At 33.3% G+C, this 25,299-nt stretch overlaps 2 protein-coding genes across 2 annotated transcripts; one reads left to right on the top strand and one right to left on the bottom strand.

Annotated features, from left to right (window-relative positions):
• Positions 1 to 7,617: 7,617 nt before the first annotated feature.
• LOC146904875 (Leucine-rich receptor-like protein kinase family protein) lies at positions 7,618 to 11,534 on the top strand. Its single transcript, XM_085726365.1, has 2 exons — positions 7,618 to 9,144; positions 9,712 to 11,534. Exons 1-2 carry the CDS (start codon positions 7,673 to 7,675, stop codon positions 11,195 to 11,197), a joined length of 2,958 nt encoding a protein of 985 aa, XP_085582491.1. The 5' UTR covers positions 7,618 to 7,672; the 3' UTR covers positions 11,198 to 11,534.
• A 5,215-nt stretch (positions 11,535 to 16,749) lies between these two features.
• Positions 16,750 to 22,154, bottom strand: LOC146904874 (uncharacterized). Its single transcript, XM_085728385.1, has 2 exons — positions 20,864 to 22,154; positions 16,750 to 20,681 (listed from the first exon to the last, which is right to left on the bottom strand). The coding sequence occupies exons 1-2, from the start codon at positions 22,152 to 22,154 to the stop codon at positions 16,750 to 16,752; spliced, it is 5,223 nt and encodes a 1,740-aa protein (XP_085584511.1).
• Positions 22,155 to 25,299: the final 3,145 nt, after the last annotated feature.

Genomic DNA, 25,299 nt, shown 5'->3' with positions numbered 1-25,299 from the left:
AAATCACTTTTTGATAATCTTTAATCACTTTTTGAAATATTTTCTAATTCAGACAACTTTAATTTTGTGTTTTCTAAATAAATCTATTGCTTGAAATTTTTTTTTTCATTTATTCAGAATACATTTTTAGCTTCGAAATTATTCATATATTTCACAAAATTGAAATTTGAATTTGTTGAAAAACCTAAAATTGTCAAGGTGGATTGACGTATTCTTTTATGATTATAAGCATAAATGAATAGCGTTCGGACACATATACTAAAATAATCCTCAAAGTATTAAATTATTTTATTATCAATTTATTTTTTATTAGTAGAAAATTTTTCTTTATGTTTGTGACCATAGAACCATAGAAAAATTCAAGTTGTATATTACTTGAACATACAACTTTGGCAAAATGAAGTGGAGTGGACTACTTCTTTGGCTCAGTTATGATTTATCAAATTTTAAAACAGAAACGACAAATATATGTTATTTGAACAATCATTTTAAGATAACTTATGTGACAATTAAATATATATAAAAAGATATAAGTATACACACAAAAATTAAAATAATAAAGTAAAAATATAACGAAAGTATGAAAGAAATAATCGTTTCAAAAATTGTTACAAAATACTTTTTTTTTGAAGGAAGTTACAAAATACTTGTTTTTGGTTAATAAGAAGAGATAAGGAGAGAGTTATCACAACAATCTAGCTTCACATTCAAAATGATTTTTTTTGAAAAAAAAAACCTTTGAATAAATTCAATCTAGTTTAACAACGTCAACACAAGTTAATAGTTTAAGTGAAATATAATAAATTTCTGCGACGATGAAGTCTCTATGATTAACAAGTCAAATGAATAATATGCACTAATTAACATGTAGCTGCAGTTGGGTTTACTGCTAGCAATATTTTGCACCACGACATGGAGGAAAATAGAGATAGCATAACATAAGTACACGTTATAGTCAAAAACAAAAATATTAATGCCAAATGGAGACATTAGAGGATGCCACCCACAAGAGCCAAAGCCAATGATGAGGATGATAATAACATTGGACGATGCTTCTAGAGTCTCAAGACGACAATGCGAAAATTGACCCAACAAAAAAAATGTGACAATGGAAGAAAATAAGAATGGGCAACATTTTGACAAATATTTACTCTTTCAAATGGATAGAATACATAAAAATCTTGTAAAAAAAAAAAAGAATCCATAAAAATCAAAACAAATTCAATATCGTTAAAATTGAAGAAAAAATAAATGATAAATCTGCAAACAAACTGACATAATCCAAGTTAATAACACAAAATGAAAAACACTTACAAACATGTAAAGAATCAAATGATTGAAATATCCTTGCTTCGAAAGCCATAACGATTATACTAATTAAGTGATTGATTAAATTCGTAATCAATAAAATCTGATCTAATAATTTAAAGCAAACAAACTCCACAAGGAGAGAAACTAAGACGATGAAGGAAACAACATCACACTTAGACCATAAAATCATGGTAAATCAAGAAAGTAACTCAAGGGTCCGTTTGGATTGACTTATTTTCGAGCTTATACAAAATAGTTTATTCAAATAAATAAGATTTTATGAATTATTTATAAATTTGTCAAGGTAGTTTTTGAAAAAAATAACTTATGAAGATACAATTTTCGTTTGTAAGAACTTACTCACTCCGGTCACATTTATAAGTAAAAAAATAACTTTTTAGGTTCATTGAATACATAATGTATTTGGTCTATATATAGACCAAATACATTAGATATTGAATGAATCTAAAACGTACTTTTTTGCTTATAAATGTGATAAGATGAAGTATTAATTAATATAAAAGTTTATTTATTTGCATAAACTCTATCATAAGCTAAAAAATAAGTCAATCGAAATGAACTTCAAATCTTTGTGAAAATCACTTATTTAAATTAAATGGAATATAAAATGATGAAGATGGGTGATTCGATACAACAAAATGTCCAAACAACCACTCTCTAATGGATAACAAAGAGATCTTGATTCCTTCATTCAGCAATTTCCATGCATTCACGTGGATAATACATTAATGGTCGTTGAATCAAGATGGATACATTTAAATGTAAATTTTTAGAACTAAAATATTTAGTTTAATACATAAATCGTCCAATATCGATTCAACTTCCACCAATATGCCGCCACATCGGCTACATAAATGCGTGAAATTGTGGATTATTGTCAATGTGAATTCCATAATAGACCATGGACTAGAACAGGTTATATGGATTCGTGTTATATGTACTTGTATGTTTTTATATATTCTTTCGTTTTAAAATAAGTGTCGTTTAATTTTTTTACACATATATATTAAGAAATGTAATTATGTTGTCTAAGAACATTACATTTTTACTAAAATAGCCTTGTTATCTATCGGTATATTTCCTATCAATATACATTAAAGTATAATATGATGCTTTGAAAGTAGTGTACATAGTAGTAATTAGAGGTACTAATGGAAAAAGTTAATTAATACTACAATGAAAAGTTAAAACGACATTCACTTTAAAACAATATATTTTTTTTGTTAAAACAACACATATTTTAAAACGGATAGAGTATTTAAAATATTAATACGAGTTTTTAGAATTATTGTGACTTGTGAGAGACAAACACATAAGTAGCTTCTTCAGCCATTCATGCTGAGTCCATGACGTTATGGTCGTACTCCTTCAGGATTTCTCACAAACAAGAATGAGGATAGCCAGCTTGAAGATTTCATATTTTTTCTTTTGCTTCTAAATAGTACATGTAGTCTTTAGAAGTTACTATAGTTGAGACTTCATGACATTGATGCTTGATCTCACTAGTCATCTCCATATAAATGCATGTTTAGACATGTTAAACTAAGGTAAAAAAAGTGATTTTAGAGATCTAAATTAATTTCGACATGTTAAATAATTTCAATTAAAATTTATTTTGTCTCGAAATAAAATAAAATCTTGAATTAAATATAATAATATTAAGCCAACTGTTATCAAATTAACTCTTACAAGCTACCATTAATCGGGATATAATGTTAGTTTAGTGATTGGCTTAGGGTGTTAAAATTTGGAATGACAAGGATAACTCGATAAACATTTTCAACAAAATTGTTACCGATTTTCATGTATAAGGAAAGTTTCATGAACTCAATTTGGAGTCTCACATCGAAAGACATGAATTTTGTGTGAAGGTTTCTATAGAATTGACCCGTCATCCCCTTTGAGCCAATATTTTTAGGTGAACTTAGGTTCAGTTTGAATAAGAAATACTAACAATATTAAGTGTTATCATTGAAAAAACCTACCGTCATTTTTTTTAAGAAACTAAACTAGCACATTGAAATCGGCACCAGAGAGAATCGAATTTGAGATCTTGAAAGGAGCATACTCTAAAGTCTCAAACATCACCGGACCAACCCAAATCATAAAGTACAATCATTTAATACATGTCCTCGGGAAAAAGAAGTCATTAGCCAACTAAAAATCTCTTTGTCAAAGAAAAAATAACAAAAAAATCATCATAAAGATCAAGTCCTCTATAAAATTATTTTCTCCAATCACATCCTTAAAAAAGATGAGGGAATGAAGTTCCCTTTCAAGCCACACACATATGCTTAAAATTGAAATATTGGTTAATGAAAAGAAGTGTGCCTAACTGAATATCATGCAGCTAAGGGGGTGTTGTATGGAAATGTGGGGACAAAGAAACAAAAAACACAGAGAAGAAGGGTTGATTAGTGACCTAAAAAGAAACCCGTGGATTAGATTTGGATCTTGTGAGTTGTTGTGGTCCCATATCACGGGCAACCCGTGTTGTTTAGGACCCATACAAAGGGATAAAACATGGTGAAGATGAAACGGGGAAAGGCACAAACTTGTTTTCTTTTCATTCACAATAATATAGTGTAGTGATTCTATTTATGTCATTTATTCTCCATGTGTAATTGTTAACAAAATGAATCATAGAGAAAAAAGAGAAGACAAAGAATGAAGGAGATTAGAGTTGTACCAAAACAAAGGAGATTAGAGTATTTTAATAGATAGTAAAAGTCTTGATAATGCAATGAAATCGAAATGTATAAATAATAATGGTCCGAAGAACACGATTAGTTGAAGCATACTTCACATTGAGCTTACGAAGGATATTTGATTATCTATAATTAGAAAGATGACCTCATTTAAAAATGTCAACAATATACTTTGATTGATATAGAAGCAGACAACGTCAATAAGCTTCTAAAAAAACATAGACCATCTCTATTTAAGAAAAAAATCTGACCTAACATGACCTACCGTAGACTCCTATAGGTCAGTTTGCCCTATTCGCATCCCTAATTATAATGGTGAACTTCTCAGACCAAACTCGTTGAACTTGTTTAAGACCACAAACAGCATTTTTTTTCAAATTATACACTTGGTAGAAGATGTACCAAGTCCGAAGTATACATGTCTTGTGCAAAACAGGAAGTTCCATTGTCGTAGACTACCCAAATAGGATTTACAATAGCCACTTTATAGGAACAAGATTCATACAAACTATGAATAGAAATTATAAATAGCACTCAAAAAAATTAGAATGTGTAATATAAATAAAATCAGACAATTGAGCGGATTTAAGAGCATGAAGAGAAAGGTGAGGAAGATGATATAGAATCACACTAGGGACATGTTTATCTGTCGTAACACTAGTATTAGCTTTGCAATTCTTAAAATTACAATCGGTCTAAACATGGATTTGTATTTTATTTAAATATTAAAAATTTAAAGAATAATATTGATAATCAACAAATTTTAATTAACTTTTTGCATTATATTTTTAATAAAAGCAAGCGGTCTTTAATATTTTTGTAAAATTTATTCTATTATTTTATGACATTTTGGTAATATATAACAATATTTAAGAAATATGATTTGGAACTAAAGTTTATCATCTATAATGGATATTTACATATATTTATTATACAAAACATAGCATATAATGTTAAATTTGAAAATTCATTTTAGTAAATAGAATGAAAAGTATGTATTAATATCTTAGAAAATATTGTATTATTAATATATATATATATTTATATATATATATATATATATATATATATATATATATATATATATATATATATATATAACCTTTTTAAAAAGTTTTGTTCAATATACTATTATGTTAACTTTGTCAACATAGTTTAATCTTTTATTAATATTTTACTATACTTAAACAATTCTGTGTTGTCCTTGCATACCATTAATAATATGGTCTTTCTTTGTCATCTATTCCTATAGGGTCTATTGATTTACAGCAATGCTATGATATGGAGTAGTTGTGTGAATGAGATTAAACTAGGCATAAAATCAATAATTTAATCATCCTGTCTCGTATATAAATTTAATATTTTCATTTTACTTTAGCTAAATAAACATTTAATTTAATTTTATACCAGAAATAATCATTTTCTGATCCGAGTTTCTTTTATGAAAATTGTTATGCATGTTATTCTCTTTTTATTGAAAATTGCATGTTATTCTCTTATGCAGGTTATTCTCACTGTCGGACAACCCATGCTAAATTATTGTGTTATGATATGGTCTGAAATATAACACATAAAATATTATTTTAAAATCATAAACCAAATTGATTCTAGCTACCAGACCAGATATTCCTTTTCTATAGATAGAAGGACGACAACCCAATTTAAAACATATCAAATCAAAATACAGTAGTAGAAACTCTATAAATTAATAATGTCAGGACCAGAGAAATTTATTAATTTAGAGAGTTATTAATTTATCGATAAATTAATAATTATTAATTTAAAGAGTTTTTAAGTAATTATACTGTACATACCAAACAAAAAGGCAAATTAGTCTATGCCTCTTAGAATTATGTTGCAGCGAACCTTGAGACTCAACGTAAATTAGTAACTAATGTGTTCATATGCATTGGAAATCAATAATGACTTTTGAACTTTAAAGGAAAACAGACAACTATTGAATCATATTTCAATAGAGTGTAATATATTTTTTTTCAATTTCTATGAATTATTAATTTATGATTTTCTTAGGACCGAAAATTATAAAGGGATCTCCTGAAAAATTATTATCTTATTATTTTATCGAGTTTTTCAATTTTTTACATTGGCCCAAGTCGGGACCGGACAAATTTATTATTTTAGAGAGTTTATTAATTTACCGAGTATTAATTTAAAGAGTTTCTACTGTAAACCATATAAAATTTTGCATAGTATATTAATTTGTTCATAGTATATATGTGCTATTTTTTCCATCTTAAAATAGGCACGGTTAATGCCACCACACTCTTAGATCCTCTTCATTGAAGCATCAAAATCAATGTATCATATCATTTATAAAATAATTGTCACATTCGAATAAAATACTCATTCATGATACATCAAACAATAACATACATGTACACAAAATCATTATTATTTTGAATCAATGTACACAAAATTATTAAAAAGTGCATACCAACATATATTAAAATCACAAGGACCTTAGGAAGAGGTTCCAAGACACGACAAAGCCTTTTGTTTTGGACAAAAGTGTTGTAAGTCATAATGGGGTGGCAAATTTGTCACTAGTTGAAACCCATGTGTGATGAACCATAGGTGTATCATATATCTATATGATCACGGACTACATTAAACATTTACCATATTCAACCATAATTTGCTTTCTCCATGGCCTATGATTTCCCAACCAATAATAGTAAATTAAACCACCAATTTTGTCTAAGAATCTTATACTTTCTCTCTTACTATGTCCTTGTCAATTAAAATAATTAATAGCTTCTAAACTTTTGTCACACTCATTGGAAGTGTTTTAGAAATACGATTGAACCGGTCGGTTCAACTGGTTCAATCGCAAATTGTCGTTTGGTTTAATCTCGATTGCATTATAATCTAGTTGAGTTGAGTTGAACCACATGTGATTCAACTATATTTGAATTATTTTTTTTTTAATCTTTTTATACATTTATTTGTCATGTCAATTATGGTTGAACTGATTGAACAAATTAAATATTAACTCAAAACACTATTGGTTCAATTTCGAATCCAAATTTTTAAACATTGTTTTAATCACAGATGTTATATATTAACAAAATGCTAATAGAATAAATACACAAATACTATGTTATTTTTGATAATATAAAGTTGAGGGTGTCCTATGAGTTTAACTTGGTTGGTAGGGATAATACATTGTAATATATAAGGGCTGGAGTTCAAAACCCAGACGTCCCAGAAAAAGCCAAACAACGCTTATATATATACTCAAAGATTACCCATCAATGAAATCCTAACATTGACAACGAGAATTGAACTCTAGTCGTAGCAAAGGATTTGAAACTACTTACACATATACAACAAATTAACGTCTTAGACCACTTACTATTTTTATTTACTTTTCAACTTAGAAAGATGCTGATTTGAGTTGAAAGAGGAAATGTGAAATTTACTCTTATACTTATGTCCATCTCGTGAACACACATGTAACATCATTTTCAATGAGGTAATACAACATCAACCATCAACCATTCATTACATTATTCACATGTCATACCATATCTCTAAGACAAAAAAAGAAGAAACCATAGTCATAACAAACTACCAAACATAGCAACAGCATTCACCCTCAAAGAACAAGAATGAAAACTTTTCACTTGACACTTTTCACAACATTTCTGATCTCATTTACCAATTTCCTAACTTGTTTTGCAAACAACGACGTAACGATTCAGTTAAACGACGATGTCCTCGGTTTAATCGTGTTCAAATCAGACCTCCATGACCCTTCATCTTACCTTTCTTCATGGAATGAAGATGATATCAATCCATGTTCATGGCAATATGTGAAATGCAATCCACAAACTCAAAGAGTCTCAGAACTTTCCTTAGATGGTTTAGGTTTATCAGGTAAATTAGGAAGAAGTCTTGAAAAATTGCAACATTTAGTAACATTATCACTTTCACACAACAATTTGAGTGGAACTATTAGTCCCTCACTCACACTTTCCAACACTCTTCAGAAACTAAACCTTAGTTACAACTCATTTTCTGGTCCATTACCTCTTTCTTTTGTCAACATGAGTTCAATAAAGTTCATCGATCTCTCGCATAATTCATTCGCGGGACAAATGCCTGATAGTTTCTTCGAGAATTGTTTTTCCCTTCGTCACGTCTCTTTATCGATGAACTTATTTGAAGGACAAATTCCTACCACACTTTCAAAATGTTCTTTGTTGAATAGTGTTGATCTTTCAAATAATCATTTTAGTGGTAATGTTGATTTTTCTAGGGTTTGGTCATTGAATAGGCTTAGAAGCTTGGATCTATCCAACAATGCTTTATCTGGAAACTTGGTTAATGGAATTTCATCATTACATAACTTGAAAGAGTTATTGCTACAGAATAATCAGTTTTCAGGTTCATTACCAAATGATATTGGATTTTGTCTTCATTTGAATAGGGTTGATTTAAGTACTAATCAGTTTAGTGGTGAGTTACCTGAATCATTTCGGAGATTAAACTCTTTGAGCTACTTAAGGGTTTCAAATAATCTTTTGTTTGGTGAATTTCCTCAATGGATTGGTAACTTGATTAGTTTGGAGAATTTGGACTTATCTCATAATCAATTCTATGGAAACATTCCATTGTCATTGGTTTCATGCACAAAGTTATCTAAGATTTTTCTTAGAGGGAATAGTTTCAATGGTACTATACCTGAGGGCTTGTTTGGATTAGGATTAGAGGAAATGGATTTTTCTCATAATGAATTGATAGGTTCAATTCCAGCAGGGTCAAACAGATTATTAGAAACTCTTACGAAGTTGGATCTTTCGGTTAATCATCTTCAAGGGAATATTCCTGCAGAAATTGGTCTGCTTTCAAAGCTGAGATATTTGAATTTGTCTTGGAATGATCTTCATTCACAGATTCCACCTGAATTTGGTCTTCTGCAGAATCTTGAAGTTTTGGATCTTCGTAATAGCGCGTTGTTTGGTTCGATTCCAGAAGATACATGCGATTCAGGCAATTTGGCTGTTCTTCAATTGGATGGAAATTCATTGAAGGGATCTATTCCTGAAAAGATTGGGAATTGTTCATCTCTTTACTTGTTGTAAGTTCCTCCTATTTCTCAAACTCTAATAGTATCATTTTGTACTCAATATTTAAGCATAAGTGCTTTTCATATTAGTGTCTATGTATAAGTAATTTCTAAAAAAATATACTTGGTTCCACTTTGGGAGGTGAAAAAATTAATTATAGAAGTGTGGAATCCATTAGACATGTTTGGATGTTCTCGATTAGAAATGATTTTGTTTTCAGAATTGATTCTTACTTGAAGCTAGAATTTGGAGCTTTTGTCTGCACAATTGATTTTTAGTCTCATTGTTCATCCACTTTTAATTGAATGAATTCAAACATAATTCCCTTTACATTAAACTCACTTTTGTCCAAAATCAAATTTACATAGTCAATTTAAACTCACCACAAAACCAAACACACAAAGTCAAAAAGTTTTCCTATAAACTATGCAATTTTCATAAGCTAAAAACAACTTAAGGATATGTCATAAGTTTTTTTTCATAAACTCACTCAAACATTAACACAAGTGCTTATACTAGTAGATAAACTGAAATAAGTCCATCCTAACATACCCTAATTCTTATCTATTTTTATGTAGGGGTTTGTCACACAATAACTTGACTGGTCCAGTCCCAAAGTCAATGTCAAATCTAAACAAACTCAAAATCCTGAAGTTGGAATTCAATGAACTAAGTGGAGAGCTACCAATGGAGCTAGGAAAGCTTCAAAATCTTCTTGCTGTGAATATATCACATAACAGCTTCACAGGAAGGCTTCCAGTTGGTAGCATATTTCAAAACTTGGACAAAAGTTCTTTGGAAGGAAACTACGGTCTTTGCTCGCCCTTGTTGACAGGTCCATGCAAAATGAATGTACCAAAACCTCTAGTACTTGATCCACATGGCTATAACGATCAAATGAGTCCTCGAATCCCAAGAAATGAATCATCTGAGTCTAATAGTCCAATTCATCACCACAGGTTCCTTAGTATTTCAGCTATTATAGCAATTTCAGCTTCTATTGTCATTGTAATAGGAGTGATTGCTATTAGTCTGGTTAATGCTTCGGTAAGGAGAAAGCTAGCATTTGTGGAAAATGCTTTGGAAAGTATGTGTTCAAGCTCGTCCAGATCAGGAGCACCGGCAACGGGAAAACTTATTCTTTTTGATTCCCAATCTTCACCAGATTGGATCAGCAATCCAGAAAACTTGCTCAACAAGGCATCTGAAATCGGTGAAGGAGTGTTTGGAACAGTTTTCAAAGTTCCGTTAGGATCACAACAAGGAAGAAATGTTGCAATCAAGAAACTTATCACATCAAACATACTTCAATATCCAGAAGACTTCGACAGGGAAGTTAGAATTCTAGGCAACGCCAGACATCCAAATTTGATAGCGTTGAAAGGATACTATTGGACTCCTCAACTACAGCTTTTAGTATCTGAATTTGCACCAAATGGTAACTTGCAATCCAAGTTACATGAAAAGCTTCCTTCAAGTCCACCACTTTCTTGGCCTAATAGATTCAAGATATTACTTGGAACAGCAAAGGGACTTGCACATTTGCATCATTCATTCAGGCCACCAATAATTCACTACAACATAAAACCAAGTAACATCTTACTTGATGAAAACTTCAATGCTAAGATATCAGATTTCGGATTAGCTAGGCTATTGACAAAGCTAGACAAGCATGTGATGAGTAACAGGTTTCAAAGTGCATTAGGTTATGTAGCACCTGAATTAGCTTGTCAGAGCTTAAGGGTCAATGAGAAATGTGATGTGTATGGTTTTGGTGTGATGATACTTGAAATAGTGACAGGTAGGAGGCCAGTGGAGTATGGTGAAGATAATGTATTGATATTGAATGATCATGTGAGGGTTTTGCTTGAACATGGTAATGCTTTGGAGTGTGTTGATCCAAGTTTGATGAACGAATATCCTGAGGATGAGGTTTTACCTGTTTTGAAGCTGGCTATGGTATGTACTTCTCAAATACCATCTAGTAGGCCTACTATGGCTGAAGTTGTGCAAATATTGCAGGTCATTAAAACTCCTGTTCCTCAAAGGATGGAAGTATTTTGATGAGTTTAATACACTTATATGTTTAGCTATTTTCAGTGGTTATAAACTGTGGTCGCAATTACGCTTTGAACCTTTGGACTGTAGAAAAACACAGTAGATTCAGCCACAATTGTAGTTGTGTTGTCATTGCAGATATTTCGATCATTGTTATGTGTGGCTTCAAGTACATAAAGTCTTCTTTATTATCAAGATTATTGCCTTTTTCTGTTTTATTTCCTTCATGTTGTGTATCCTTTTTAACTCTATAATTTAGTTTATGTGGATTCTAGTTCATATAGTATAAATATGCAATTCTCTCATTTGAGTTTCCCTTTAATCAAAAGCATCAATTTATTAATGAGTGTATTTGTTCCACATTCAATGCGCCTCGAAAAGGAATACCTCAAACTAGTAATTTGTTAAAGAATGAGTAAGATGTAAAACAATCTTTGAGAGAGGTGGATTCTTTCTACAAAGGTTTTAATCCTATAAAATATAAATACGGTTGCGTGTTTTATCTTTTAAGTTCAGTTTTTTTAGCTTAGCACGTATGGTTTATTTTTCTTTATAAAAACACTCAGAACATCTTCAACCCAAAAAAATAATTCAATTGAGGGTAATTTTAATAGTTGCTTAGCTTACTTTCTGTATGTCTAAATTGTTGCATAGCATTTTAGTAATGTTTAATTAACCAAACTAAATTTTACTTCAATGGTGCTAAGTTAGACGAAATATATTATGATCTTATTGTTCGTATGGAGGATGTCCCTAAAGGTATGTTGAACATCCCTGCAGACTGCAATTTTTCAATGTTTCTTAAGTTTTGAGCTTGACATTTTGATGTCTCTGAATGCCTGAGACTCGGAATAATTCTACCTCTTATTATTATGATTTATAACCTTTCTAATTCTAACAGCATATCTCAAAGAGCATTGCTATACAGTGCGAAATCAGTTTGACGAAAACCGACGAATCGCTTTCCGACATAGATAGTGTGGTAATTTTACAAAATATTTGGAGGACAAAACTAGCAACCTCAAAAAAATATAAGGTAATTTGTACATGTTCGTTGTTTTTCGTTGAAAAGGTATCGCACTACAAAGCAATTTCCTATCTTCAAACATGTTATGTAAAGTTCTGCTAAAAATGCCTCTAGGAATGATCAGCATTTTCCAAATCCCATAAGCACCAAGATGGTAAATGTTATAAGTCCTGCATAGAATAGTTTTATGAGCTTATCACATCAAACATACTTCAATTTCTAGAAGTCTTTGACACTCAAGTTAGAATTCTAGGCAAAGCCAGACACCAAAGTTTAACAACATTGAAGGGTTACTATTGGACTCCTCAACTACAACTTTTAGAATATGAATTTGCTCCAAATGGTAACTTGCAATCCAAGTTACATGAAAAGCTTCCTTCAAGTCCTTCACTTTCTTGCACACCAAACAATAATTCACTACAACATTCATTTAGACCACCAATAATTCACTACAACATAAAACCAAAACAATATCTTGATGAAAATTTCAATACTAAGATATCGGATTTCGGGTTAGCTCGACTTTTAAAAAAGTTAGACAAGCATGTGATGAGTAACAGGTTTCAAAGTGCATTACGTTATGTGGCACCTTAATTAGCTTGTTAGAGCTTAAGGGTCAATGCGAAATGTGATGTGTATGGTTTTGATGTGATGATACTTGTGGTGTGTTAGTGACACTGTCAGGTAGGAGGCCAGTCAAGTATGGTGAAGATAATGTGTTGATATTGAATGATTATGTGAGGGTTTTGCTTCAAGTCCAAGTTTGATGAATGAATATTGCAGGTCATTAAAACTCCTGTTCCTCAAAGGATGGAAGTGTTTTGATGAGATTCATATGGTTCTCTTTTTAGCTAGCTTCAATAGTTTTAAATTGCGGTTACGCCGTGAGCTTTTATATTGTGGTAAAATGATGTCGATGCAACCACAATTGAGGTTGTGTTGCCATTATAAAGATTTCAAAAACAGTTATAAGAACTATATGACTTCAAGTACAGAAAATCTTCTTTGGTATCAAGATTATTGTCCTTTATTTTTTATTTTTTCCTTTCATGTCGTGTATCCTTTTTAATTCTCTTGTATAATTTAGTTTACGTGGATTCTAAGTTGATTGAGTATAATAAATGTGCACAAAATCATACCTTCCCGTCTCAAAATAGTTGTCTTTTAACATTTTTTTCTCAGTCTCTCAAATAATTGTCACTTAAAAATACCAATACAACATTTTTTTTAACCTTTATACCTTTTATTTATTGAATTTCATCCAATTTAATTGTTCACTAACTACAATTAATAAGACTATTTCAGTAAACGATATTGATATTCTTAAAAATTGCACACAACCCTAACTTTAATCCCAAAGTTGAAACTTGATAATGTGTATCAGTGAGATTCTATCCGCTGCCCCCTTGCCTTCGCTCAAAAAGCTTTCTCTGGTTCGAGTCTGATTTGACACCAAATCAGTTTTCCATTAACTTCTATTTGCTGCGTCCAGGTTCTTGAGGAGTTGCGGATTTCGTCTCTTGGTATTTTGTCTTTGATCCGCGACCGAGAACCTGAGCTTTTTCCTTGTTTCGCAGAGCCTCTTTACACACGCTACCTTGGGAGATGCCATGTTGATTACTATTTCACCTATTCCCGTTGAATTACTACGTTGAATTTATTCATGTGGTAATCTATTTTCACTTATTTTAATTATTATATTATGTATAATGCTAATTTAATATCTGAAATTGAAAATTCATGCAACTGTTTAATATTTAAATATTAAAAACGGGAATTTTATGGGAATATTTAATTTTGGTACACAAACATAAATGTTCTTCAATCGATTTATGAAAATAATAAAAAATAAATAATTTGCTAAGACGTGGAGTAAAAGAATATACCTATCATAGGGTGGTAAAACTCTTTGTAATGATGACACCTTCCATTCACAACAAAGTGTGGGGGTTGATGCCCATATCATCTTGTGAATGAGCTGGAGTGTGAGAGATAAACATAAATTAGATAAGCTCCGTAATTGTAACATACAATTTGGGTGAATGGAAAATTGAATATGAAAGGATTCCTCCTCTAATTAGGGATGCTAAGAGGAAAAATAGGGGTTGAAAGGAGATACGAAAATTTGCTTGGTCAAATATAAGCTATGTATAAGCTCTCTAGCTATAGATTTTTTTTGAGGGAGCCAAGTATAAAATAAAGTATATTTTGAGTAGGTATGACAAAGCGGGTCACTCTGTCCAACTTAAGTCTTTCAAAAACATGACGAGATGGACCGAGTCAATTTAGGTGAGTGAGTCAAAAATCCGGCCCTTAATGACGGGCTGACGAGTTGGCGGGATGGTGCGTCAAACAAAAAAAACTTTTGATTCACCTGTTTTTTTTACAATTTCGTTGCTATTAGTTAAATATGATATTTTAAAAAATTGGTAGCTAATAAATTTGTAGTGAAAACAAGCTTACGAGACAAATTTGGGTTATGGGGTCACTCCACTTTAAATATTGTCTAACTCAATGAACAAAACAAAAAAGTTGATTAGTTGGCGGGTCCGTTTATAACGAGCTAAACGGAGCGGACCAACTAGAGAGAACAAGTACAAAACTTTGACTCATATTGCCAGAATAACAGGTTAAACAAGTTGGTCCGACGGGTTGAGACTGTTTTGCCATCCCTAATTTGGAGTGTTGTCTTGACACAATTTAAATTAATTCATTTGTTAAGTTCAATCTTGAAGAGGGGAGGGGTTTTTAATGAAGACGAGAGAAGGGGATGTGAATGGAGAAAAAAAGTATGAATTTTAATTACATGTATGTATAGTTCAAAAATGGTGATGGATGAGAGATATTTTAATTACATATTTGTTTGATTGCAATATGGAGATGATGGATTATTAAAGTAGTTCACTTTTTTTTTTTTTTTTATCATCTATAATCTTACGAAAAGTTTCATAATGTTTGTTGTTCATGTTTTGAAGATAAATTTGCTAACGAGACTTAAGTATTCATCAAACAAGTATGGAATAATATAATTTTTGTTATAAACAATCAAACAAATTAGTTTTTTTTTTAATAAAATCAAACAAATTAATTGAATTGTAACTCTTTGGCACATACCAAACTTTTTTGAGAGATGGCACATACCAAATTATCTATTGGCAACATTTTTTTTCTTCTAGATAATTCATCTAAATAAATAAAAATATTTTATATTTTCCCCAAAAAATTTATTTTATAAAACTAAATTTTATATAAAAAAAACTAAAATAAGACGGTAAGACGGTAAAGATGGATTGTAATAGAGATGGTAAGCAAAGTGAGGTTTTCCTCGATGTGCTCTCCCAAAACTCAATATCACCCTATTGTTTATATTGCGGATATGGATGTATAGTTCATGTGCAAAAAATAACAAATGAATGTATTGGATTGAGAAGTGTTGGAGTCTGTGTTTTCTCTTTGTTTTTTTTTTTAGTTACTTGATATATGTGTGAAAAGTAGGTGTGTGTATTGTTTGTAGTGTTGATATATGTGTGAAAAGTAGGTGTGTGTATTGTTTGTAGTGTGTGTTTTCTCTTTGTTTTTATCAAACATGAGTTTCTTTGTCAAAAAAAAAAATAAAAAATAAAAAAAAATCAAACATGAGATTTTGCTTGGACCGCAAAACAGAAATGGAGAGAACACAATACACATGTCCTCATTAATATTTTGAATATTTTGTATTTTGCAATTTTTTTATTATATTTTGATTAGAAATAAATACATGTTAATGACAGGCTTAAACAATAAGATTAAAAAAATATTTTCTTAATTATTTTTTTTTATGATTAAAGAATATATTTTTCATTTATACGTTGTGAAGGTCAATTAAATTCAATTTCATAAATGGAATAAAAAGTCATTTAAAATAAGACAAATTCTATAAAGCAGTCTGCCGTGAACCGTTACTTAAAACTTTAATAAGATAGATATGTCCTTTTTTTAAAGTAGAGGTTAATGGACATAAAATAAGTTTATAAAAGAAACACTTTCATTGCAAGATCATCCTCAACTTTTTTTTTGTTTTGTTATTCTTTTTTATTAATAATAGATAAGATTAAATGCATTTAACACACGATAATTTAAGGTGTCATCATAGTTGAGATTTCAAAACATCGTATTATAGTGATTTAGGATATCAGGATATAAACCGCCATAATCATCGCATGTTTCATTTATTATTTATATAAAAAATTATAATATATTACTTTATGTAAGGGAGTAATTTTCTCATATTTTGTAGGGGCCCTAAAATATTAGAAACATGATATTCTTATACACTCTTATTTTGCATAGGTTCTGCCCTGGCTTTACCTTTTGCTTGAGTTTAAAATTCCTTAACAAGAGGATTAGAGCAGTGCGAAATTTTATTTCAAAATATTCTAAGATGTGAGGAAAATATCATGGTGTGGCATTTGGTATCTGGCATCGGGAAGTAATAAACTTTCCTTTTCCACCATAGTTAAGTTACTTTTTTTTTTTTTTGAGGTAAACATGCTTATAGCATTTCATTAATAATAAGAGATTCAATACAATCGGGTATATCAAAATAAACGGCGGGACTAGCTAAGGACGTGGCTTCTCTTGCAAGAGCATGAGCAACCGCGTTGGCTGGTCGCCTAACAAACTCCACCCTAGAGTTAGAAAAGAAATTACTGAACAGCAAACGACAGGAAGAGATAATACAACCAAATTCGGACAAGTCGTTCCTGCTAGAAAGGAAAGCATCAGCTGTCAACTTTGAGTCTGTTTCAAAATCCACATTATCAAATTGCATGTCACTCAACCATTGTACCGCAGAATGCAACCCTAAGGCTTCACCTACATCCACCGGAACATTGCAAGGATATGTAAAAGCTTTAGCCAACACAAACGTACCTTCTGCATCCCGAACACAAATACCGATACCTGTACGGTTGACGTGAGAAGAGAAAGCTGCATCAACGTTACATTTATAACGACCTACCCCAGGAGGCTGCCATGTAATTCGATGTTGGTGAGAGGAGGAAACCATGGCTTGGTGATGAGTCGAACTTGATGCTAGAATGGCTGGTGCATTCGCCAACTGCCAGTCTTCAACCAAATGCCGGGCACGCTCGACTACCGTGGCGCTTGTTTCTGTAACGTCTTCCCACACTCTCAGATTACGGTGTTTCCATAAACTCCACAAAACAGATGCCATGCGCTGTGTCAAATCAGCAGATAAGTTTTCTAACAAATGAAAAATAGCAAACGTGGCTGAGTCAGTGACGGACTTTGCATGCTGTACCGAGCTCCAAAGACCCGTTCTATTCCAAACCTGTATGGCAAAAGGACAATCGAAGAAAATATGCATAAGATCTTCATGATCAGAAATACAACTAGCGCAATTTGTTGGGCAATTAACTCCTTTATCTAACAACCGGACACGTGTCGGCAGACACCCACGACACATACGCCATATTAAATTTTTGACCTTTGGAGGAACCTTGAGGATCCAAATGCCGGACCAGTATCCCGGACACCAGTTATAAGAGGAGTCGATTAACTCTGAGACACATAACCGATAAGCACTCCTAACAGAGTAACGTCCGTTCCTTTCTGCTTTCCAAATTATGCGATCCTCTTCTACCTGAGAAATAAGAGATGTATGGAGTATTTTATCTGCAATATCCTCGCTAAAAACCTGTCTAACCACCTGTTCATTCCAACTTTTATCATATAAATTCATCAGACTATTAACAGTAAAATTTTGAACAAAGTGAGCGCCCTGAATATCGCTTCTAATAACCTCCCCATTTGACAACCAAGGTTCATTTAGAATAGAAATATTTGCACCAGAACCTATACTCCACCTAGCACCCCCACGCACAAGGAATCTAGCGCGCATAATGCTGCGCCAAACGTAGCTGGGGTTATGTCCCACTGTTGCCGTGAGAAAGGACCCAGTTGGGAAGTAACGGGCCTTAAAAATGCGAGCAACCAGTGAGTCTGGTTCAGTGATAAACTTCCATCCCTGTTTACCCAACATAGATAGATTAAAGGCAGATAGGTCTTTGAAACCCATACCTCCATGTAGTTTTGGTGCTGAAAGTTTCTCCCAATTCATCCAATGGATTCCTCTTTGTGACGTTTTACCATGGCCCCACCAGAAAGAGTTCATCATCTTTTCGATTGAGTCTAATAAATTGTTGGGGAGATGAAAGACACTCATCACATAAGAAGGAATAGCCTGCAAAACAGATTTTATCATTACCTCGCGACCGGCTTTGGAAAGACATTTTCCACTCCAAGAGTTAATTTTTTGCCAGACTCGATCCTTTATATAAGCAAAAGTAGCATTGCGGTCTCGCCCTATCATAGAAGGTAAACCCAAATATTTACCTGTGCCCAACACAATTTGAACGCCGAGAATATCTGTAATATTAGTTTTGAGAGCATCAGGGACATTACGACTACAATAAATTTCCGACTTAGGTAGACTGATCGTTTGACCAGAAGCTAACTCATAAGTGGACAAAATATTTTTCATGACATGAATTTGATCCTCAACAGCTTTGAAAAATAGAAAACAATCATCAGCGAATAGAAGATGTGAAACAGATGGAGCATAACGACACACTTTTGTACCTGTGAGAATACCTTTTGTCTCGGCATCCCTAATGAGCGCGGATAAACCTTCTGCACAAATAATAAACAAATAAGGAGACAGAGGGTCCCCTTGTCGGAGGCCGCGGCCGGGAATAATAGGACCAACCTGGTTACCATTAACAAGTACAGAGTAGTCTACTGATTCAACACACATACACATCCAGTGAATCCAACGTGAATTGAAACCCATTTTATACAAAACAGCCCTCAAGTAATTCCAATCCATACGATCATATGCTTTACTAATATCAAGTTTTAGAGCGACATACCTATCCTCCCCTCGCGTCTTGGCTTTCATAAAATGTAACACCTCAATTGCAACCATAGCGTTATCGAGTATAGAGCGTCCCGGGATAAAAGCAGACTGGTTGTCAGAGATACATTGAGGCAACACTTTTTTCAACCTATTTGCTAGCACTTTTGAGATAATTTTGTAGAGCACGTTGCAAAGTGCGATAGGCCGCCAATCTTTCATGTTGACCTGCTTAGAACCTTTTGGAATAAGTGCAATGTTAGTAAAATTTAAATCAGGGGGGAATTGACCTGTGTCAAGCCAACCACAACATTCTTTAAATATATCATCACTACATAAGTTCCAAAAATGCTGGTAAAAACCTGGATTGTACCCATCAGGACCTGAACACTTGTCCGGATGCATAGAGAAAATTGCATCCTTAAATTCGGCCTTGGTGAAGGCAGCCGTGAGTATGGAGTTGTCATTATCAGATATAGACGGGTTAATAACATCAATAACTGCGGAGAAATCACTATGTTGTTGCTGAAAGATATTTACAAAATAATTTCTTGCAACATTTTGCATATCTTGCTCATTAGTAAATTTGTTACCAGCATCATCATCAAGAGAGGTTATTCGATTTACCTTTTTTCGAGTTGTAGCCGATGCGTGGAAAAACTTGGTATTTCGGTCACCATCTTTATACCAATGCGTCTTTGCACGTTGTCGCCAATATGCCTCCTCTTGGGCCAGCAGCCGCTGCATACGTTTCCGTAATTCAAACATGCGAGTTTGATCCTCACCAGTGGAACCGACACGAGTCTCCTGCAATTGTTTTCGACAATCCTCAATATCAATTTTTAGTTTGTGACAATGAGATTTTCTCCAAACTGACATGTCGTCTGCGCATACAGATAGCCTCATAATAAGATCATGGTTGGGATTTTCCTGCCACGAGTTAGTAACAAGTTCCTTAAAACCTGGTTCAAGATACCATGCATTTTCATACCTAAAGCGATGTTTAGATACACAAGGCCGTGGTGTGGGAGCAACATTAACATAAATAGGATAGTGATCAGAAGCAGGTGCCACTAAAGTTTCAACAATAGCATTCGGAAAAATATTAAACCACATATTATTTGCAAGAGCACGGTCTAATTTTTCTTCGACGGCACGTGGAGTACCAAGACTTTTGAACCAAGTAAACGGATAACCAACAGTTGGGACATCAGACAAACCTGAATCAATAACAGCTTGACGGAAACCATTAATAAGCCATGTTGGTCTAGTGGTGCGCCCCCTTTTTTCGCTAGCATCAAGAATATCGTTGAAATCTCCGAAAATACACCAGGGACCTGTAAATTGGTTAGATAATTGTCGAAGGAAATTCCAAGCGGCTGTTCTACGACCTCCATTAGGATAGCCATAATAACCGGTAAGTCTCCATATACCAAGAACACTATCAATAATTTCAACAGTAATATGGTTGCTAGAAAAATCAACAAGTTTGCAATGTAAAGAGTTACGCCAAAATAAAGCTAGACCCCCGCCTCTACCGGTGCGGTCTACAGGAAAACAACAGTCATAACCAAGCAAAAAACGAAGTTCTTCAATTTTATTTCGGTGAGCTAGAGTCTCACTTAGGAATAAGATATCCGGATTGAAGTGCCGGACTAGGTACTTAAGATCAGGAATTGTGCTCGGGCTACCTATACCCCGACAATTCCATGCCACTAGACTCATTTACCTAGGCAGGCCTGATCATCAGGACCTGCCATTACATTAGTGTCATCAAACAGAGGATTAGAGATTACATTCATATCAACATCCCCCCCAATACTAACATTTGTTCCTATTACAAAGTTTCCCTCACCCCCATCAGCAGCAAATGATGAAATTTCACCGTTCTGAAGGGCCAGCATCCTCTTTCTCTTCTTCAGTTCAGAACCAGTAGCATCTTGAGACTCCTCAGAGTTGGTAATTGGAAACGGTTCAGCAGGTAGTCCAAGCACCAAAGGGCGGCCAGCAAGTAAGTTTGAAGCTGAGTTACCTGTAGAAGAAGAAGGTAACAAGTGTATCTGACAAGCACCGGAGCCATGTTTCGCTTTGACACTGTTTTGCGCAACAAGAAGGTCATGTTTGAGGGCAGAAATCTGATTGTCAACAGCAAGCATACGGTCACTGAAAGTTACAGCATTGACAGCACCACTAGGAGGAGAGTTTCGGCCAGCATGAAAGACACCAGCAGGAACATAGTGGCTCGGCACAGCAGTAGGAATTGGGTCTTGCAACCATTTATTATTAGCAGCGGAACCAATACGGGCAGCATTAGGCTTCAGGTCAGGGCCCCAATTGCGGACACCATCATCAGACTCCAGCTCGAACAACTCCGGACAAACTTTGTCAGTGTGTCCAAGCAAACCACACCTGAAACAAAAAACTCCAAGTTTCTCATATTTAAAAGTTACTGTAACATAAGCACCATTACTAACTCGGACTTTCCATTCTTTTTTCAAAGGAGCGGTGACATTAATACGGACTTTCAGACGCATATAGGTACTATGAATAGTGTTACGGACATCATAGGATTTGAGTTCACCTAGAAAGCTGCCTATGCCTTGACCAACATTTGGTTGAATGCAACCAAAGGGAAGACCGTGAACCTGGACCCATATGTCCAAATGGTTCAAGTCGACAGAAGTGGGGACAACACCAGGCTGGATACGGTCCATTACGATATGGAAATTATCGTACAGCCACGGACCGTCATTAAGAATGCGGGCAGCATCCATTTTGTGGTGAAATTGAAACAGAAAACGGTCACTATCAGTTTTGACGATCGAAACACGCTTGCCTGGCTTCCAAGCACGAGCCATACGCTCACTGAAATAGGCAGCCTGAATCTCACGGTCAGCTAAGACACGGCCAATCAAACAGTGATCAAGGATAGTGGATGTTTCAGACTCGGTGGCTAGGTTAAGGGTTAAACCCTCTTCAGCAAGGGTGAGGCCAGCGATATTGAGGTGGGAAGGGTCCATGGAATCGGTTGGAGATAGGGAAACAGGGAGGAAGACAATAGGGAAAAAGAGAATAGCAGAAACTAGGTCAGACTCAAAACTGTATTTCACGGTTAGGGTTTTCTGTTTTGGAAAGCATGAAGTAGAATACTGATGACTTAGGTTTATAAAGCATGGATGGAAGCATCTAGATCATAGGACCAGATGAGGATCAACTGCTCACTAAGGGATAAACATCCCAGAATGCGGCAACCACCCAAGAGAAGGTGGCGGCTAGAAATTCTGGTGGAGGTGAACCCTAGGAGCTAATTCAATATACAAAGGATCATAGTTAAGTTACTATTTACCATTAGATTTGAAAGGAACACATATTTTATCATAGTCTCTCAACTCCGGATCTCATTTTCTTCTCCTTCCTTTCCTTGCCTCTATTGATGTTGCTCCATCCTTTCAAATTCCTTTTTCCACCTTACCTTCAACAACAACAACCTCATTTTTCTTTTTCAATTTGTCGATTAGTTTAATCTCAATTGTATTATCTAGTCGAGTTGAATTATAGTTGCTTCAACTGAATTTTAATTTATTTGGATTTTTTTACCTTGTTATTTATTTATTTGTTATTTGTTCAACTGTGGTTAAATTGATTGAACAAATTAAATCATAATAACTCATAAATCTAACTATTTCAATCTCCGGTTCAATTTTTAGAACATTGTTTTAGTCAAGATTGTTGTATATTGATAAAATGTCGTAAAATAATAGAATAAATTTTACAAAAATATTCAAACCACTTTTTTTTTTTTTTTTATATATATAAAATAAAGTTGAGGTAAGTTGGGTCCAAGAGAGCTTCACAAATGCTAGAACAAGCCTCAAAGCTCAGCTAACACTTACGTAGATACTTAAAGATTATCCATCAACGAAATCCTAATAGTGACAACAAAAGTTGAACTCACATTCTTGCAAGAATTTGTAACTACTTACACGGATACAACAAATTAACATCATTGACAAATTATTATTTTTATTTACTTTCTAACTAAGAAAGATGTTGATTTGAATTGAAGGATGAACTGTGAAATTTACTCTTATTCTTCTTATCCATCTCGTGAACACACATGTAACATCATTTTCAATGAGGTAATGTAACATCAACTATTATCCATTCATTACATTACTCACATGTCATACTATATCCTTATTCTTAAGACAAAAAATGAAGAAACCATATTCAAAGCAAACTACCAAACATAGCAACAAAATTCAACCTCAAAGAACAAAAAGAATGAAAACTTTTCATCAAAATCATTTACACTTTTCAGACCATTTTAAGATCTCACTTACTAGTTTCCTAACTTGTTTTGCAAACAAGGACGTAGTGATTCAGTTTAACGACGACGTCCTCGGCTTAATTGTGTTCAAACCTTCATGACCCTTTATCTTGTTAAAGAGTCTCACATAGGATAAAAGAAGGCATGAACATGTGGAGGCAATCATCATCATACAAGCTGATTTTGTAAGGATGAGTTAGCCCAAATTTTTAAGATGGTATGAGAGCCACATCTAAGATCCATTGTAGAGTGAGTATTTCTATAGAGAGTTGCTCTTCTCCCATTTAGAATTGCCTATTCCCCAAAAAAAATTGAACGTGAGTTTACTCACGTATGTGTATTTTCGACGTGAGTTAACTAGCGTAGGTGCCTTTTTCAGCGTGAGTTAACTCATGTAGCACGGAAATGAGCAAAAACAAAAGGGAGAAGAGCAATTCTCATTTCTATAAGTTTATTATGCAAAGAAAATATAAGGAGCACATTATCTAAACATTTAATCTTGCTAAGATAATATAATTTCGACATTTAATCAGCATTTAATCATTTCTAGCAATTAAGTTTTGCACATTATCAGCATTTAATCTTCGTTTTGCACAATTAAGTTTACAATGTGCAAATAAAGAAAAGTTGAGATAAGAGAAATGCACAAATGTAACTACTACAAGATTAATAAATCCAAAAATGGAACTACAAATCCTCCATAAGAGGCTAAATTTTGATGACCCTGTTGAATTTATAATGATATAAAAAAACAGACTATGCAAAGCATGTGAAACAAAAGAGCACAAACTATAACCAACCTTTACAAAATTACAAGCACCTCGGTGGAGATAGAATTACAATCCATATATAACCTAAGTCCGTGACTCTAATTGTAAATTGTATTTGTTCAAACGTGCTAAATCATATTTTTCAAATTACAAAAGACTAATTGTCAACTTATGGAATCTAACCTTACAACAAAAAACAATGGATTTAAAAGTTATATGTTAGAAATAAGAAATAGTTACAAACTAAATATAAAATAGCCAAAAGAATCTCCGGCAAATATCATAGTTTACCTGGGTGACTGGAGCATCAAGTGTTGGAATATTTAATTATAATATTTCAATGATCATTACGTGGGCATATATATCTAATTTAATTATATTAGTTGTTTATTTTAAGGGGCCTTAATTGATTAGTGATCATATAATGAAAAAGGCTTATTAGGTTTCTATTAAAATAATAATTAATTATTTAAGTGATATGGGCTTGGATCGGGTGGATGTCTGGATGGTCCATTAACGGAATAATGGGAAACCCTAATGGCCATCCAATATAAAGAGTCTATGGTCCCTAATATACCGTACACAGCAAAATCGCTCTTCTCCCCATCTGAAGCGCATTAGGGCATCAAGGTACAGGTTGAGGAAGAGCTAAACCAGTCGTCGCTGACTTTGCTTTTGTTTCAGATCACTGCGGCCGAAAAACTCTTTTGTCATGGATCCAGGTATTCCTATGACCTTGAACTTTAATTTCAGTAAATCAAACATGTTGTATCTGATCATAAACTTGTTCAATAATTGCTTTCGCTGTTGATTGTTAAATTAAATTATATGTATTGAACTGTTTATGAAATTTGCTAACAAGTGGTATCAGAGCCACTTTATGTTTGGTTTATTGGATTTTATGCAAATTATGTGTTTCGATTGACATGTATATATCGTCGATGAATGACTGTTGCCCTATTTCTTCAATCGATGACTTTGTTTGGTTTATTTATTAAAGCATAGTTTGTGCTCTTTTTGATCGATACATTTTTTGTGACCTTATTCATCGATTCTTGATATATA

This window comes from Medicago sativa, chromosome 7 (assembly GCF_051527215.1).
Source record: "Medicago sativa cultivar Bolivia chromosome 7, Bolivia_mono, whole genome shotgun sequence".
NCBI classification, from domain to species: Eukaryota; Viridiplantae; Streptophyta; class Magnoliopsida; order Fabales; family Fabaceae; genus Medicago; species Medicago sativa.
The sequence above is the reverse complement of the archived record's forward strand: the minus strand, read 5'-3'. Positions and strand labels throughout refer to the sequence as shown.

Excerpts from the sequence above, each read along its gene's own strand:
- LOC146904875 (XM_085726365.1), top strand. The coding sequence starts at position 7,673 with ATGAAAACTTTTCACTTGACACTTTTCACAACATTTCTGATCTCATTT. Across the intron at positions 9,145-9,711 it reads TGTTCATCTCTTTACTTGTT|GGGTTTGTCACACAATAACT; the intron begins GTAAGTTCCTCC and ends ATTTTTATGTAG.
- LOC146904874 (XM_085728385.1), bottom strand. The coding sequence starts at position 22,154 with ATGGACCCTTCCCACCTCAATATCGCTGGCCTCACCCTTGCTGAAGAG. Across the intron at positions 20,682-20,863 it reads TGATGATCAGGCCTGCCTAG|ACCGCACCGGTAGAGGCGGG; the intron begins GTAAATGAGTCT and ends GTTTTCCTGTAG.